We start from the raw sequence: 18,910 nt of genomic DNA, 5'->3' as shown, positions 1-18,910 counted from the left end.
CAGTCCTTTTCAGAGAGATGCAGAATTCTACATTATTTCCTATCTGTAATTCTTGGCTAAGATCCATGAACAGTTCAAGAGGGGACGTTAATGAACACAGCCTCCTGGCAAACTTCAGGCAATGCCCAACTTCTTCCTCCAGGGCTGAATGACCTGAGTTCATAAACATACCTAGAATTTGTACTGCCTTTCTGGTTTTGAGTTGGTAAAATTAAAATGAAGTCAAACCATTTCAAGGATTTTCTTTGATATCTGATTTTGGGGCTAAGTAGGAATAAAACTAGTTTTTAGCTTTCTTTCTGCAATGACCTCAAGTACCCAAAATCCTCACACAAGTTGTTTCCTCTCCTTAAAATACTCTTCCCCAACCTGATCCTCCTCCTCTCACACCTGCTTATCTTTCAGGTCTCAATTTACACATCACTTCCTCCAAGAGAACCTCTTGACCTCCAAAGCTGAATCACAGGTCCTTCCCCAAGATCACATACACCCAGGGTTTTCCCACTAAAAGTGCCCAATTTTATGCTCTGTCTGGTAACTTTGTCTCCCCTTCTGGACAGTGAGCCCTGCCAGCAGAACAAAAAAATATCTGCCTCAATTACTAAGATAATCCTTGGGTCTTAGGGTACCAGGTAAAAGTAATGACTCAGATATTTATTTAGAATAAATGAATAGTAAAGACCACATGCAAAGAGTTAAATGAAAAAACACACAGTTTAAAAAAAAATTAGCCAGAATATCTCTTTCTTGGATTAAGACATGTTGGACCCAGATTACAATTCTAGGGACAGAATTTGAGGAAAACAAACAAAAAGAGAGAGAGGGAGCTTTTCCCATCTTTTGATTCAACCACAAGAAGGCAGAAGCCATCAATTCTTTGCAGAAGCTATCAAGGCTTCTGCCATAAACAAAAAAAGGCAAAGTTTCAGGTGACTTAACCATGTTCCAGAAACTATTTTCCACCAAAGTAGGAAGGTATCAGTACATTCATATTGGAGAAAATCCAGCACTCGCCTCTGAGAATTTCCATAGTAACACAGAAACAATATTAAAGAAATGCCAAAATTTGATGTACACAGACAAAAATGATACAGAAGAAGGTTTTCAAAATAAACTTGCCTTTGAGCTCATAAAACCACTGGTGAGAGGCTGTACAACAATGTGAGAAGAGCCATTATGAGGTTTCTCAAATCAATGGTTTCTGAAAATGTGGAGGCAGCTCAAGGCAGAGGGAGGAATAGGTGTGCTTTCTGCTTCTCTCATAAGCATAAGAAAGCCCATTTCTATGGCAGGTCTTGCAAAAAGCCACCATACATGAAGCACTATGCTCATCGCCATGTAATTGTGCAGTGTAAAAAAGAACAAATCTCCTGTCTTGACATACTAATGGATACTTGTTTCCATAGATACGTGAACTTAGCAACCAATTAGATAAAAATGAGTATTCCCCAGAGTCTACATGTATTACACCTCTGAAACTGTAAACTTCCAGCTACTTAAAGAAACCACAGTTTGTCAGGGCAAGAAGAGACTTGATCTGTTCTATCTTGCAAGCCCACATTTGACATTTCCAGAAAATTTCTTTCTGGCATATTTCTTTCTTTCCCCAACATCCTAAGTCTCACTTTACTAAAGATGTGTAATGTCTTTAATACAAATTAGTGAATCAAATCAGCCTGTTTAATGATCACTATTTTAAACGTTTATCCTTCAAGGTAACTAACTCTGAGTTAAGAACTACCAGTGGTCATATGGGAATCACAAAATAACTAAAAACTGGTTCCAGGCTAACAATCATGCTAGACCAAACTTAATCACATTCGAGATCACCAGTGTACTTGGGAATCTGACAGGGCACCCAGGGTCCTGACTCCAAGTTTCAGTCATCACTGTGTGGAAGGCTGCAGATCTCCTGGTGAGGGGGGAGTTCCGGGTGACACAACATTGGTGGGCCAGACTCGACAGGGCACAGCTACTAGATGACTCCCAAGGAAAACACCCTCATTTTAGAAAGCCAAGTGGCCATTTGCTTCAGGGATGTAAGAAAGACCATGGAAAGACTATCTGATTTCTTAGGAAGGAAATTGCACTCCCAGCATAACAAGATGACTTATAAAAACAAAAACACGTCATACTATTTCTTTCACTTGGATGAGTCTGACTCAACCAGTGTGACCTGGGAGCCAAGCCTGTTGGCCCCTCCTTACAATCTAACAACTGCTCTACACAGAGAGCCATTAGGGAGCAGAGACTGGCCAGGAAAAGGGCAGTAAGTGAAAAGCACAGAACTTCCCAGCAGGACCCAGACCCTAACTCATAGACTCTGCACTCGGGTGAGTGGAATGGACCGGGCTCTGCACACTGTGTTCAGCAGGCAAGAGTAGAGTGTGTGTCCAAACTCTCTTCCACGACCGGTGAGCTGGGCAGAAGGCAGGCCCAGCCAGTCGGTCCCTCGGGCCAGGGCAGGAAGCGAGTCTCTCTTACCCTGGTGCGTGGGGCCGCAGGGCTAACACCAAAAATTCATCCGAAGGAGCATGTCGAGGTTGAGGCAGAAGACTTGTCCCAGCAGGTTCCTGAGCAACAAGTGCTCCAGGCAAGGAGTGACAGCCAGGATGCAGAAATGAGGGGTGGAGGAGCAGCAATGCAAGAGCAATATCCGGGGGAGGAGAGCATGAGTGGGAAATAGACTTTGGGGTCAGACACATCTGTGCTCAAACACCTGCCCCATCACTAACTCACTGTGTGAACATGGGCAGCCACTTACCCTTGCCAAGCTCACTTCCACTACCTAAAATACCAGAATGACAGGATACTTCCCCAGTGGGTGTCAGGAAGCTTAAATGATATAAGTCATTTAGTGCAGCGCTTGGTAAAGAGCACACACTAAATGTTAGCTTCTATTATTAGATCAATGCCAGCATCATTACTACCATTTAAAACAGTTGCTATTAAAAAAAAAAAAAAAAAACAGTTGCTAAAAAACAGATTCTCAACAACTGGTAGAAAAGGATACTTATGATCTGTGAATGGGAGAGTGAGCACCAGTAACTACAGGGATAATGATGGTCCTGAAAGGACCCCAGAGTGTTTTCCAGGGTGCAGCCTGGGTCTATTGAAAGGATCAAGATGAGGGAAGAGCAGTGTCCACTCACCGGCCTGGCCCAGGAGAGAAGTCATCTGACCCACCCTGCCAACAAGCCTTGGTTCCAACACTATCTTCTGAAAGCAGGACAGCCCAACCTAGGAGGAAGCCACCCACTATCAGCCCAAATGAGCTTTTGGTGTCATCTGAAAGTTTAATAGAGATGTCAACTGAACTGAGATGACAGTGAAAAGTGCCAGATTCAGTACATCTCTAAAGGGTTTATTTCCATCTTCCTGAAATCTCATTTCTCTGCTACCATCTGCAGCACACGGTAACGTAGGAGTGTTGTGAGTGTCTGGGAGACAGCCCCTAGGTGTCCATGGCAACCCAGCCGTGGGGAAAGTGCTGGGCGGTGAATGTGTGGGAGCTCAGACGAGGCTATTAGCTGTTCCGGCTTGAATGTGTCAGTATGATCAGTGTGTATAAGGCACAAGAAAAAAAATCCATTATTAGCCTCTGCAGCTATCTCAAGGCAGAGTCTTGCTTCTTCCAGGGAGGGGATTTGGCTGGCAAACAGTTCACTGCTGGGAATTGCTGAGAACAGTACAAATCTCTCTCCACCACTCAGTTTCTCAAAGTCAGCTTTGTCAGAAAGCCAACTTGGACTGAACTCATGAAAGCCCAAACCTGCTGGCCCCTGGAATTCCTGTGGCCACTCTTCCAGGGAGCCTCACTGTCTCCTAACTTCTCTTCTTCCTCATTTGGCCACTTCTATATTTCTACCTCACTTTCTCAGAAGGACTTCTTAAAAGTCCTCAGAGGGTAAGAACTGGGTTTCTTTCTACCCAGTATTCAGCTGAAATGCTTCTGTAAAGTGTGGAGGCATGGACTGGAATCACTCACCCTGTTAAATCTCAGCTCAGCTATTTACTAGCTATGCTTATAGACATATCACAAATTCTTTGGTATTCCTCCACTCAAGACATGGAACCTCATCACCACCCCTCCCTTGAGTGTGGGCTCGACTTGCTGACTTGCTCCCAGAAAATACAATATAGCAGAGGTGATGGAATATCACTTTGAGAAAAGGTTATTAAAAGACTACAGCTCCCATCACAGGCGAGCTTTCCCATTCTTTTACTGTAGAAATTACTCACTCTGAGGGAAGTTAGCTGCCATGTGTTGAGGACACCCAAGTAGCTTATGGAGAAGGCCATGAGGCGGGGAACTGATGCCTATTAGCAACCATGAGAGTGAGCTTAGAATCGGATCCTCCTTAAATGAGCCTGGAGGGGACTGCAGTGGGAACCAGCAGCTTGACTACAGCCTAACAAGAGGTCCTGCACCAGGACGATGCAGCTAAGCCCCTCCAGGATCCCTGCCCACAGAAACTGTGAGATAACAAACGCTTGCTGTGTTAAGCCACCAAGGTTAGGGTAATCTATAATGCAGAAAATGATAATAATACATAGCGAGAAGGTGACATAACCTGAGATTCAATTTCCTCAGGCATAAAAGGAGGATGATGACAGGTTTGACAATCCTATGAGGTAATAAATGTAAATCACTCAGCCCAGTGCCTGGCACATGCTCAGCAATTAGACCTGCTACCAACATCCATGTGGGGTTAGTACCATGTCATGGTCAAAAGCAAAGACTTTGAGTTGACCAGACCCATAAAGAACTCTTAGAAGTCAATAATTAGAAAATAATTTTTTAAATGTGAAAAGATTTGAACACAGATTTCACCAAAGAAGACATACAAATGACAAATAAGCATATGAAGAGATGTTTTACATCATTAACCAGAGAAATGTACATTAAAGCCACAGTGAGATGTGACCACATACCTACTAGAATGGCCAATTTTTATTAAAAAAAAAATAGATAATACAGGTATGGTGAGACAACGGAGTAACAAAGACTCACATACATTGCTGCTGGGAAAGCACAATGGCACTGTCATCTAAACAAATAGTTTAACAATTTCTTAAAAAGTTAAACATATAGTTGCCAGTCAGCCCAACAATCCTACTCCCAGGAGAATGTATTTACCCAAGAGAAATTAAAATATATGTCCACACAAAGATCTATAAGTGACTGTTCAAAGCAGCTTTATCTGTAAAAGCCAAAAGACTGGACACCAAACATTCATCAACTGATAAATGGATTAACAAAGTATAATACATTCATACAATGGACAATTCCTTAGAAATAAAAAGGAATGAACTCCTGATACATGAAACAACATGGATGAATCCCAAAAGCATGATGCTAAGAGATATAAGGCAAGATCAAAAAGCTGCATATGGCATAATTACATTTATATGACATTCTAGAAAAGAGAAGACTGTAAGGACAGAAATCATATCAGTAGCTATCAGGAGGTGGAGGTGGGAGAAGGGGCTTGACTACAAAGCAACACAAGAGAATTTTTTAGAGTGATTAAAATATTCCATATTTTTATGAAGATGATGGTTATATGACTGTGTATTGTTGTCAAAATTCATCAAACTGAATCCCCCCAAAAAAGCAAATTTTACTGTGAATAAATTATTATACCTCAATAAACCCAAAAGAAAATAATCTGGGATGTTGATAAAGAGGGAAGCTACACATTGTAGGGGCAGAAGGTATACGGGGAATCTCTACCTTCCCCTCAATTTGGCTATGAATCTAAAAGTGCACTAAAAATATAAAGACTTGACTTAAAGAAATCAATGTATTAGAAATGCATTCTCTTCATAAGATGAATCAGATATTATAGTGCTCTAATGAAAGAATATTTTGCTGAGAAAGAAAAAGAAAAAAAGAGAGGAAAAATGAAGGGAAGGGTAAATGGAAGAGGGGAGAGAAGGAAAAAGAAAAAAAATAAAAGGAGGAGAAAGAAAATCTTTTTTCATCTGCCACCAAAACCTGAAAACCTGTTCCTAGAGGCAGTTTGGCACAAGAATTTGGAATGGAACAGACCTTGTTAAAACCCCAGCTCTACAATTTCTAGCTGTGTAACCGGGCAGGTTACATAACCTCTCTGAGTAAACTCTGTACAGTAGGGATATGACTACACTGACCTCTTACTGCCACAATTTAATGAGCACAGTCTGTAATCCTCACAGTGACAGCTCCCCTTAGCACACACCCCATTCCTCAACCCTGCAGTAGGGATCTTGTTAATTTAAGTGCCCACACAGTGGTGACAGGAGTAAGAGTTTGAGAAGCAGGGTGGACAATACAATCTTACGTCATTCAAGGATTAAAGTTGGGGGAGCAATGAGGCAAAGAGTAGCCATGCCTTTTTTAAAAAAAAAAAAAAAATCCCTTCAACAGATTTAAAGGGAATCATGGTTCCAGTCGCCTGTAGAAGGCTATGTGCCCAGAAATCTAAACATTTCATCTGGAAAATAAATGGTTCTCAAGGAGTAGAGGCAACATGGGGACATCTTTGGCTTCCTGAAACAAGGGGTGGACTCTGCTCAACTACAGACAAAGTGTCTGGGAAGGGGCACAAGGTGTGTTGCTGAGGCCAGGGGTCAGGCTGTTTAGTTCAGGCCCAGACACAAACTTGACTTTGATTTTCAAAACTTTTTTTTGTCGGTGTATGTGGTAACACCCAGATGGGGAGCCTAAGAAAAGGAGAGGTCACTGGCTATGGTTACCACACAAAGAAAATGGGCCAGTGATACACCACTTCCTTAGCTCCAGAATACACTCACAGGGAAAACACGTCATTACCCTGATATCAGATAGGATGAGAAACTCAGATTCCAAAGAGAAAAGCCACAGACAAGCAACAAGGCCAGCTGAAAACCCAGGGTGTAAGAAATGGCCTGCACACAAAACAGCACAACAGTGTACCTTAGAATCAGTATTCTCCAGAAACAAAGCTGGTGGAAATTCAGACCATAATTGAAGGCGACATTCAAGTCCATAGGAGAGAGGAAGACTATTGAATAAAATAACTTTGAGACAACTGGCTCATGACTTACCATACAAACAAGGCTGAATTCCTACTCTCACTCCTTGCACAAAAACCAATTCTAAGTGCATCGAGCATAAGACAGATCAGTTTGACTACCTATTATTTTTTTGGGATTTCAAAATGTTATAAACAAATTTAGAGACAAACTGAAAACTAAGAAAAAAATATTAAAATACATACAAAGACCTAAACTCTGTTAAAAGCACATCTAAAAACCACTAATAAAAAAACATACAGTCCAACAAAAAAAATTGGGAAAGGACATGAACAGAAAAGTTCCATGTCCCACCCAAAACAAATGCCAATAACCCCATGAAACCAAGATTAACCTTACTCATGACTAAAGATGATGAAGAAAGCTGAGCGCCAAAGAATTGATGCTTTTGAACTGTGGTGTTGGAGAAGACTCTTGAGAGTTCCTTGGACTGCAAGGAGATCCAACCAGTCCATCCTAAAGGAGATCAGTCCTGGGTGTTCATTGGAAGGACTGATGTTGAAGCTGAAACTCCAATACTTTGGCCACCTGATGCAAAGAGTGGAGTCATCGGAAAAACCCTCATGCTGGGAAAGATTGGGGGCAGGAGGAGAAGGGGCCGACAGAGGATGAGATGGCTGGATGGCATCACCAACTCGATGGGCATGGGTTTGGGTGGACTCTGGGAGTTGGTGATGGACAGGGAGGCCTGGCATGCTGCGATTCATGGGGTCGCAAAGAGTCGGACATGACTGAGTGACTGAACTGAACTGAACTGAACAACTAAAGAAAAGCAAACTAAAACAAGATGCCCTATTTAAAAGTATATCTGACATATAAATGTTTGGACATATAAAAATGGAAATTATTGCAAGGCCCAGCAATAGAGGATAGTTACATAAATAACAGTACATAAATATAATTAAATGCTGTACCCCATTACAATTTAAATGCTGGTTTTACCCATATGATAACACTGAAAGTAGTCTGTGACACTTGGTTAAGTAGACAAAAAAGATTTCAATCTGTGTAGCAAGAGTCCATTTATCTAAAAGTGTGTGTTTTGAGTTATTTGTGAATAAGTGTGCAGAGATATGTCCAGAAGAAAATTCACCAAAGTGATTGTCCCTGGGTGGAGGGATTTCAGGTGGTTTTTACTTTATTTCCAAATTGCAGTATCCTTTTAATAACCTACAATGAGCACATATTTCTATAATAAAGTTATTTTCACTTTGAAAAACATGAAGACATTTCAATGCAATGTTCCAACAAAACAAAACACATCAACATGCAGTAAGGCAAATGGTCCATCAGAGAGCGGTCCATGCCCTGTAGTTGCCCTTCTAGCCAGCACTGGCAACAGGAGGCAAACAGGTAGGTAAAACTCTCAGGTTTACAAAGGTGGAGGAGGTGCAAGATGGTATGGGTTCAAGAATAGGTTTGGAGAGGGAGAAAAACTCAATTCAAAACCTGGTTCTACCACATTAGCTGTGTTGACTTTGGGCAAGTTCTTTAATATCTCTGCCCTTCAGCTTCCTCCTTGCTGAACTAGGATAGTTACTTCTACCTTCTATGTGATACCTTCAGTTCACTGCCTGGTGCATAGTAAGTACTCAATAATGTCAGCTGCTTCTATTATTATCTGGGACATTCACATCGCAACCACTATGTTCTCCATGATCCGGGGTCACACAGCAGAATGGAGAGAAGGAGTGGCAAACCTTGTTAAATTCAAACATTGGGTCTTGGACAACATGCTTCTCGAGCGTCGTGAAACCCTTCCTGGGAGCAGCAGGTGAGGAGTAACCAAACCGCAAAGGGGAAGAAGAGGGCAAGACGAGGGTCAACATAACCCCCGGGTTCACCTGCTTGTAGTGGGTGAGCCAACATGACTCACCCCTCTCCTCCACCCTTCCTCCTGGGTTGGCTGGGACCTCCCCCATAGACTTCATAAGTAGGATCCTGGAAAGAGGATGCAAACGCCAAGCCAGAAAGAACTTTACAGACTGTATACTGCAGCATTCATTCTGGAGGTAAGGGACCTGAGGACTGGGGGGAGAAGGGGACTCAGGGAACTAGAGCAGCCAGCACCCAGCATAGACTCTCCATCATGGTGTCCCCTCCTATGCTCACCCTTCCCTCCCCCTGGCTCCCTCACATGCTTTCATTTCCCCCGTTCCTTTACCCTGCCTTATTACCTGTCAGGCTCCTTAAGGGCCCTTCTCCCCTCTGGCAGCCCTAATTGTCCCTATTGGCTCTGTGGTGAGGGGAGAAACCAGACTAGGGCTGTTCTGACTCCAAGGATAGCCTAGAGAGAGGACTGCCGGGGCCACAGCGAAGTCAAAACTTGCACAGTCATTCCTCTGCTTCCAAATGAAACAGAGCCTAAACACTGGTGTGAAACAAGAGAGAGAGAAGAAGAAAAGAGCCCTGAGTCCTTCTCAAACCTCCCTGGTGACACTGAAAGTTACCTTGACACTCTTAGGAAAGGAAGACCCTGGAAGAGAGAGGTACCAGCAGATTCGAGAGGAGCCAGCAGACTCCATCTCCTAGGTGGTAAATACAACTGAGATGTGGGGCAGCCGTAGGTGAGGAGAGACTTGGAGGCAAGAGTGCAAGGCCATTTTCCCAGGTCACAGTCTCAACTCTTGGTAGTGGGCTGGGACTTACCTTGGGCAGGCTGACTGGAGTCCTGGGCTTGGTCCTTGGGTTTTTAATCAAGAGCCTCTGATCCAGAGGGAGCAGATGGTATTTCATGGCCTCGATGAGGAAGTCCTTACAGGTGTTGTTATTCTTTATCAAAGCTTCTTCTTCAACTGTCTAAAGGTAATAACCCACAGGTGATCCCGGGGCAGAGTTCAGCCCCACTTCCTAAGCCATCTCCCTGGGCTGAGTCATTCCTGTGCTCCCACACTCATCATTCCCTCATTGCATTGTCTCAAACCCCAAGACCAAGGTCCAGAGTTACAGCCTGGTGCCCACCTCCTGCATCTCAAGAGTGCAATGGAGTAAGAGATGAAGCTCTGGCATCAAATCCCAGCTCTACCACTTACCTCCTCTGATCCTCAGTTTCCTCATCTGGAAGATGCAAGGCAGGCATATTAAAGTACCCCACAACCTCACACATTGTATTTTCTTATAAACTTAAATAATATAAAGACAATTTATTGTCCCTAAGGCTTCCTTCCACATGCCCCCTGATTGGAATGTATTAGGTTGGTGCAAAAGTAATTGCGGTTTTGCATTGCTGAACTTTGCTGTTTGATATTGGAATACATTCTTAGATAAATGTGGTTATGTTATACATCACTTTAATGTGCATCTCTCCCTTTATATTTTGTTTGCTAATGACTAATTACTTGCTATTTATATTTATTTTAGACTATAGAAATGATGTTAGACAAAAACCAAATTTGAGTGATCTGAGTTCAAAATGGGCCGTAAAGCAGTGGAGACAACTCACATCAACAATGCATTTGGCCTAGGAACTGCTAATGAATGTACAGTGCAGTGATGGTTCAAGAAGTTTTACAAAGGAGACAAGAGTCTTGAAGATGAGGAGCGCAGTGGCCAGCCATCAGAAGTTGACAGTGACCAACTGGGAACCATCATCGAAGCTGATCCTCTTACATCTACATAAGAAGTTGCCAGAGATCTCAGTGCCAGCCATTCTATGGTTGTTTGGCAAATTGGAAAGGTGACAAAGTTCAATAAGTGGGTGCCTCATGAGCTGACCAAAAAAAAAAAAAAAAAAATCATTGCTTTGAAGTGTCATCTTCTCTTATTCTACACAATAACAATGAACTTCCAATGAATTTCTCAATTGGATTGTGATGTGTGATGAAAAGTGGCTTTTATATAACAACTGGCAACAACTAACTCAGTGGTTAGACCACGAAGAAACTCCAAAGCACTTCCCAAAGCCAAACTTGCACCAAAAACAGGTCATGGTCACTGTTTGGTGGTCTGCTGCTGGTCTGATGTACTACAGCTTTCTGAATTCTGGTGAAACCAATACATCTGAGAAGTATGCTCAGCAAATCAATGAGATGCACCCAAAAGTGCAATGCCTGCAGCCAGCACTGGTCAACAGAAAGGGCCCAATTCTTCTCCGTGACAACACTCAATCACGACCACACATCACACAACCAACACTTCCATATTGGGCTATGAAGTTTTGCCTCATCTGCCATATTCACCAACTACCACTTCTTCAAGCATCGCAACAACTTTTTTCAGGGAAAACACTTCCACAACCAGCAAAAGACAGAAAATGCTTTCCAAGAGTTCTTTGAATCCTGAAGCATGGATTTTTATGCTACAGGAATAAACAAACTTATTTCTCATTAGCAAAAATGTGTTGATGGTAATGGTTCCTATTTTGATTAATAAAGATGTTTTTTCCAGTCACAGGACTTTTTGCCCTCTGCTCCTGGGAAACTCAGGCAGCCACCCCCATGGGCACATGCCTAGGTGCTGTTCCTGCCCGCGCTCCCTCCCTCTGCCTTTTATTTCTCAGCTGCCGAGATCTTGGAAGGCTGAATATTCCCCAGATACTTCAGTTGTTCCTTATGTGAAGTTTAGAAGCTCCACCATTCCAGTTACCATCCTGTAGGTAACTTTCTGATTTGGTCAGTCTTCCTCTTCATATGACTTCTAGACTGAACTCTTGGTAAGATATGTGAGTGATGATCCAGTACAATTTTTGCAAGAATGAATCAGGATTTTCATGACCAAATGTTAGAGAAGAGAGCCTTTTTCTTCTCAGTTTCTACCTGTTGTGGCCGGAAGTTGGCTTCTACTTTTTCAAGAATATAACCAGGCATTAAGAAACACAAAACTACTTCTCAGAGCAGCTTCATAAAAATTTATTTTTCAAAATTAAATAAGCATCTGGTGGACTGAAAATGTTTTATACCTGGTATTTTGAAGATATTTTGACTACTGCCAAAAGAAATCAATTCCTTCATACTGTCTCTCTTGTGGATATCATCATATGCCACTGGGTTGTGTAGAGCACAGGCTCTGGGGGGAGGCAGACTTGGATTTGCACCTCGCCTCTACCACTTATTGCTTGTGACCTTGGACTTTGCCTATTAGGAAAACCAGCTTTGAAGCTCAGCAAAGAAGGGAAATTCACTGAGAACAGTCTGTAAAGAGATCAAGCCCTAAGCCTTTGGAGTGGGAGCACTGACTCCAAGACCCTAGACTACCAGAGAACTAACCCTGATGCTGCTGCTGCTGCTGCTGCTAAGTCGCTTCAGTCATATCAGACTCTGTGAGACCCCATAGACGGTAGCCCACCAGGCTCCGCCGTCCCTGGGATTCTCCAGGCAAGAACACTGGAGTGGGCTGCCATTTCCTTCTCCAATGCATGAAAGTGAAAAGTGAAAGTGAAAGTGAAGTCGTGTCTGGCTCTTTATGACGCCATGGACTGCAGCCTACCAGGCTCCTCCGTCCATGGGATTTTCCAGGTAAGAGTACTGGAGTGGGTTGCCATTGCCTTCTCCGAACTAACCCTAGGGAGTATCAAATAGTGAGAACTCACACAAAGGAAACCAACTGAATACAAGCCCCAGCATCACCCAACCACCAGTAGCACCCTGTGCAGGACGCCTCATCTAAACAACAAGCAAAACAAAAATACAAGCCCAATCATCAGCAGACAGGATTACTACCTCACTCAGCCTTGCCCAACAGAGGAAAAATAAACAAAAAAACAAAAACTCAGGACAGATCTCACCCTATATGAAGCTTACACAAACCACTGGACCAACCTTAGGAGGGAAGAAACCAAAAGTAACAAAGAATTCAACCTTTAAGCCTGGGAAAAGGAGACCTCAAACACAATAAGTTTAAAAAAAAAAAAAATGAAAAGGCAGAGAAATACTACACAAAAGAAGGAACAAACTAGAAACACAGAAGTCCAAATAAATGAAGAGGAAATAGGCAAACTACCTGAAAAGGAATTCAGAATAATGATGTAAAGATGATCAAAAACCTTGAAAACAAAAATGGAAAAAATGCAAGAATCAGTTAACAAAGACCTAGAAGAATTAAAGAATAAACATTCAGAGACAGACAACACAATTACTGAAATTCAAAATACTCTAGAAGGAATCAATAGCAGAATATCTGAAGCAGAAGAACGAATCAGTGAGCTGAAGATAAAATGGTGGAAATAACTTCTGAAAAGCAGAATAAAATAAAAAGAATGAAAAGAACTGAAGATAGTCTCAGAGACCTCTGGGATAATATCAAATGCACCAACATTTGAATTATAGGGGTTCCAGAAGAAAAGAAAAAGAAAGGGGATGAGAAAATTTTTTAAGAGATTATAGTTGAAAATTTCCCCAACATGGAAAAGGAAATGGTCAATCAAGTCCAAGAGGCACAAAGAGTCCCATACAGGATAAACCCAAGGGAAACACACCAAGACACATACTAATCAAGCTAACAAAGACTAAACACAAAGAAAGAATATTAAAAGCAGCAAGGGAAAAGCAACAAGTAACATACAAGGGAAACCCCATACACTTAACAGAAACCCTATACTCTTTCAGCAGAAACTCTGCAGGCCCAAAGGGAATGGCAGGATATATTTAAAGTACTGAAAGGGAAAAATCTACAACCAAGATTACTATACCTGGCAAGGATCTCATTCAAAATTGATGGAGAAATAAAAAGCTTTTCAGACAAGCAAAAGTTAAGAGAAGTTAGTACCATCAAACCAGCTTTACAACAAATGTCTAAGGAACTTATATAGTCAAGAAATACAAGAAAAGAAAAAAGATCTACAAAATCAACCCCAAACAATTAAGAAAATGGCAGTAGGAATGTATATATCAATAATTGCTATAAATGTAAATGGATTAAATGCTGTAACCAAAAGACAGAGACTGGCTGAATGGATACAAAAACAAGACCCATATATATGCTGTCTACAAGAAACCCACTTCAGATCTAAAGACACATATAGACTGAAAGTGAGAGGATGGAAAAATATATTCCATGCAAATGGGAAGCAAAAGAAAGCTGGAGTAGTAATCCTCATATCAGACAAAATAGACCTTAAAATAAAGAAGATTACAAGAGATAAGGAAGGATGCTACATAATGATCAAGGGATCAATCCAAGAGGAAGACATAACAACTGTAAATATCTATGCACCCAATATAGGAGCACCTCAATACATAAGACAATCACTAACAGACATAAAAGCAGAAACTGACAGTAACACAATAATAGTAGGAGACTTTGAACACCCAACTCACACCAAAGGACAGATCATCAAAACAGAAAGCTAAGAAGGAAACACAAGTCTTAAATGAAACATTAGAGGAGATGGATCTCATTGATATCTTCAGGACATTCCATCCAAATGCAGAATACACCTTCATCTCAAGTGCACATGGAACATTCTCCAGGATAAACCACATCTTGGGTCACAAATCAAACCTCAGTAAATTTAAGAAAATTGAAATTGTATCAGGCATCTTCTCTGACCACAATGCTATGAGACTAGATATCAATTACAAGAAAAAAAAACTGTAAGAAACACAAACACATGGAGATTAAGCAACACATTTCTAAATAACCAACAGGTTACTGAAGAAATCAAAAGGGAAATCAAAAAACTTCTAGAAACAAATGACAATGAAAACACAACAACTCAAAACCTATGGGATGCAGCAAAAGCAGTTCTAAGAGGGAAGCTTATAGCATACAATCCTACCTCAAGAAACAAGAAAAACATCAAATAGACAACCTAACTTAACACCTAAAACAACTGGAAAAAACAGGAACAACAACAATAAAAAACCCAAAATCAGTAGAAGGAAAGAAATCATAAAGATCTGAGCAGAAATAAATAAAAAAGAAATGAAAGATACAATAGTAAAGATTAATAAAACTAAAAGCTGGTTCTTTGAGAAGATAAACAAAATTGACAAACCTTTAGCCAGAATCATCAAGAAAAAAAGAGAGAAGAATCAAATCAACAAAATTAGAAATGAAAAAGGAGACATTACAACAGACAACGCAGAAATGCAAAGGATTGTAAGAGATTACTATGAACAACTATATGGCAATAAAATGGATAATCTGGAAGAAATGGGTAGATTCTTAGAAAAGTACAATCTTCCAAGACTGAACCAGGAAGAAATAAAAATTATGAACAACCCAATTACAAGTACTGAAATTGAAACTGTGATCAAAAATCCCCCAAAAAACAAAAGCCCAAGACCAAATGGCTTCACAGGAGAATTCTATCAAACATTTAGAGAAGAGCTAATGCCTATCCTTCTAAAACTCTTTCAAATAATTGCAGAGGAAGGAACACTTCCAAACTCATCCTATGAGGCCACCATCACCCTGATACCAAAACCAGACAAAGACAACACACACACAAAAAAACTACAGGCCAATATCACTGATGAACATAGATGCAAAAATCCTCAACAAAATTTTAGCAAACAGAATTCAGCAACACATCAAAAAGCTCATACACATGATCAAGTTGGGTTTATTCCAGGAATGCAAGGATTCTTCAATATACGCAAATCAATCAATGTGATACACCATATTAACAAACTGAAAGATAAAAACCACTTGATAATCTCAATAGATGCAGAAAATGCCTTTGACAGAATTCAGCACCCATTTATGATTAAAACTCTTCAAAAAATGGGCATAGAAGGAACCTACCTCAACATAGTAAAGGCCATATATGATAAGCCTACAGCAAACATTATTCTCAATGGTAAAAAACTGAAAGCATATCCCCTAAGATCAGGAACAACATAAGGGTGTCCACTTTCACCACTATCATTCAACATAGTTCTGGAAGTCCTAGCTACAGCAATCAGAGAAGAAAAATAAATAAAAGGAATCCAAATTGGAAAAGAAGAAGTAAAGCTCTCACTGTTTGCAGATGACATGATACTGTACACAGAAAACCCTAAAGATAGTATCAGAAAATTACTAGAGCTAATCAGTGAATTTAGCAAAGTTGTGGGATACAAAATCAATACACAGAAATCACTTGCATTTCTATATACTAACAATGAAAAATCAGAAAGAGAAATTAAGGAATCAATCCATTCACCATTGCAACAAAAAGAATTAAATATCTAGGAATAAATTTACCTAAGGAGACAAAAGAACTGTACTTAGAAAATTATGACACTAATGAAAGAAATCAAAGATGACATAAACAGATGGAGAGAGATTCCATGTTCTTGGGTAGGAAGTATCAATATTGTGAAAATGACTATACTACCAAATGCAATCTACAGATTCAATGCGATCCCTATCAAATTACCAATAGCATTTTTCACAGAACTAAAAGAAAAAATTTCACAATTCATATGGAAACACAAAAGACCCCAAATAGCCAAAGCAGTCTTGGAAAAGAATGGAGTTGGAGGAATAAATCTTCCTGACTTCAGATTATACTACAAACCTACAGTCATCAAGACAGTATGGTACTGGCATAAAAACAGAAATATAGACCAATGGAACAAGACAGAAAGCCCAGAAATAAACCCATGCATCTATGGGTACCTTATTTTTGAGAAAGGAGGCAAGAATGTAAAATGGGGCAAAGATAGCCCCTTCAATAAATGGTGCTGGGAAAACTGGACAGCTACATGTAAAAGAATGAAATTAGAACACTTCCTAACACCATACACAACGATAAACTCAAAATGGATTAAAGACCTAAATGTAAGACCATAAACTATAAAACTCTTAGAGGAAAACATAGGCAGAACACTTGATGACATAAACCAAAGCAAGATCATCTATGACCCACTTCCTGAGCAATAGAAATAAAACAAAAGTATACAAGTGGGACATGATTAAACTTAAAAGCTTTTGCACAGCAAAGGAAACTATAAGCAAGGTGAAAAGACAGCCCTCAGAATGGGAGAAAATAATAGCAAATGAAACAACTGACAAAGGATTAATTTCCAAAATATACAAGCAGCTCATACAACTCAATGCCAGAAGAACAACCAACACAATCAAAAAGTGGGAGAAAGATGTAAATAGACATTTCTCCAAAGAAGACATACAGATGGCTAACAAACATATGAAAAGAGGCTCAGCATTGCTATTAGAGAAATGTAAATCAAAAATACAATGAGATATCACCTCACACTGGTCAGAATGGCCATCATCAAAAAGCCTACAAACAATAAATGCTGGAGAGTGTGTGAAGAAAAGGGAACACTCTTGCACTGTTAGTGGGAATGTAAATTGATACAGCCACTATGGAAGACGATATGGAGATTCCTTAAAAAACTGGGAATAAAACCACCATATGACCCAGCAATCCTACTCCTAGGTATATATCCTGAGGAAACCAAAACTGAAAAAGAAACATGTGTCCCATTGTTCATTGCAGCACTACTTACAATAGCTAGAACATGGAAGGAACCTAGATGTCCATCGACAGATGAATGGATAAAGAAGCTGTGGTATATATGCACAATGGAATATTACTAAGCCATAAAAAGAAATGCATTTGAGTCAGTTCTCATGAGGTGGATGAACCTAGAACCTATTATACAGAGTGAAGTGAGTCAGATAGAGAAAGATAAATATCATATTCTAATGTATATATATGGAATCTAGAAAAATGGTACTGAAGAATTTATTTACAGGGCAGCAATGGAGAAACAGACATAGAAAATAGACCTATGGACGTGAGGAGAGGGGAGGAGAGATTGAGATGTATGGAAAGAGTAACATGGAAACTTACACTGCTATATGTAAAATAGATAGCCAATGGGAATTTGCTGTATGGCTCAGGAAACTCAAACAGGGGCTCTGTATCAATCTAGAGGGGTGGGAATGGGCAAGAGATGGGAGGGAGGTTCAAAATGAAGGGGATATATGTATACCTATGGCTTATTCATGTTGAGGTTCGACAGAAAACAACAAAATTCTGTAAAGCAACTATCCTTCAATAAAACAATAAATTAAAAAGAAAAAAAGAGATGTGTTTAAGCCTAGTTATGGTGATTTAAAATTCACAGTCCTAAACCACAATTACGTTTGTATCAACCTAAACTTTATAATGTTTAAGGCAAATGGTCAGGCATTTGAGAGAAGGAGAGGGAGGGAAACAGGAAGACAGTGGGACCCAACAGCCAACTCTTGTAGGCACTGGGTGTAATAAGGTGATGTTCATGAAGAATTCATATCCCTTTTCTTACTGTACAAGCCTCAGGGAGAAGCAGCCAGTGAGGCACTCTATAACATATCAGAGCAGAAAGAATGTTTTGCACTAAAGTCCCACCAACTGACCTCCACTTGGACCCCATCTAAGCTGGGGTTGTGACTTCTTCATGCCTTTTCCTAGAGCCAAGAACTTAAGCCTAAATATTTCATGAGCAAAGCTAAGTGTGAACCATGTTGGTACCCCAACTCTCAAATCTCTGCCCTTGGGGTGCAGGTCAGATTGCTACATGGCATGTCTGTAAGGTATAATGTGATCCTTGAAGGCTACTTCATGTTTTCTTTGCTGGAATGTTTGGGAGTTACCAGCAAAGTCAGTTCCATTCAGCAGCTAACAGTGATTGAATGTCTCCTGGTTCAGCAGCTCAGTGCTGAACCTCAGGGGAGAAAATTATGAACAAAACAAGGGTTCTGACCATGAGCCCTCAGGTTTAGTCAGAGAATGAGAAGGGCCTTTCCATCTCAACTCTCTCAGCCCTGGAGTGGTCATGCACAGGCCTGGCTGAGCCTCTCCGGGGTCCTCACCTGTAACTAGGAACAGGAATGTGGCCTGGGCCATCATCTGCAGAGCAGTGTGAGAAGTGCCAGGAAAAAGAGGGTCAGTGAGAACACCTCTGTTACCTCTGGA

General features: G+C 40.7%; 1 protein-coding gene across 3 annotated transcripts in view; it reads right to left on the bottom strand.

Annotated features, from left to right (window-relative positions):
- Positions 1–18,910, bottom strand: part of KLHL3 (kelch like family member 3) — a 124,728-nt gene that overhangs the window by 23,463 nt on the left and 82,355 nt on the right. For all 3 annotated transcript variants that reach the window (XM_043465430.1, XM_043465432.1, XM_043465431.1), the window contains one exon: positions 9,709–9,858. In XM_043465430.1, the coding sequence (XP_043321365.1) occupies positions 9,709–9,858 (150 nt within the window). The remainder of the gene's footprint in view (positions 1–9,708; positions 9,859–18,910) is intronic.

The sequence above is a fragment of the Cervus canadensis genome, chromosome 4 (assembly GCF_019320065.1).
Source record: "Cervus canadensis isolate Bull #8, Minnesota chromosome 4, ASM1932006v1, whole genome shotgun sequence".
NCBI lineage: Eukaryota > Metazoa > Chordata > Mammalia > Artiodactyla > Cervidae > Cervus > Cervus canadensis.
Note: the sequence above shows the minus strand (reverse complement) of the source record. Positions and strands in the feature narration are given on the sequence as shown.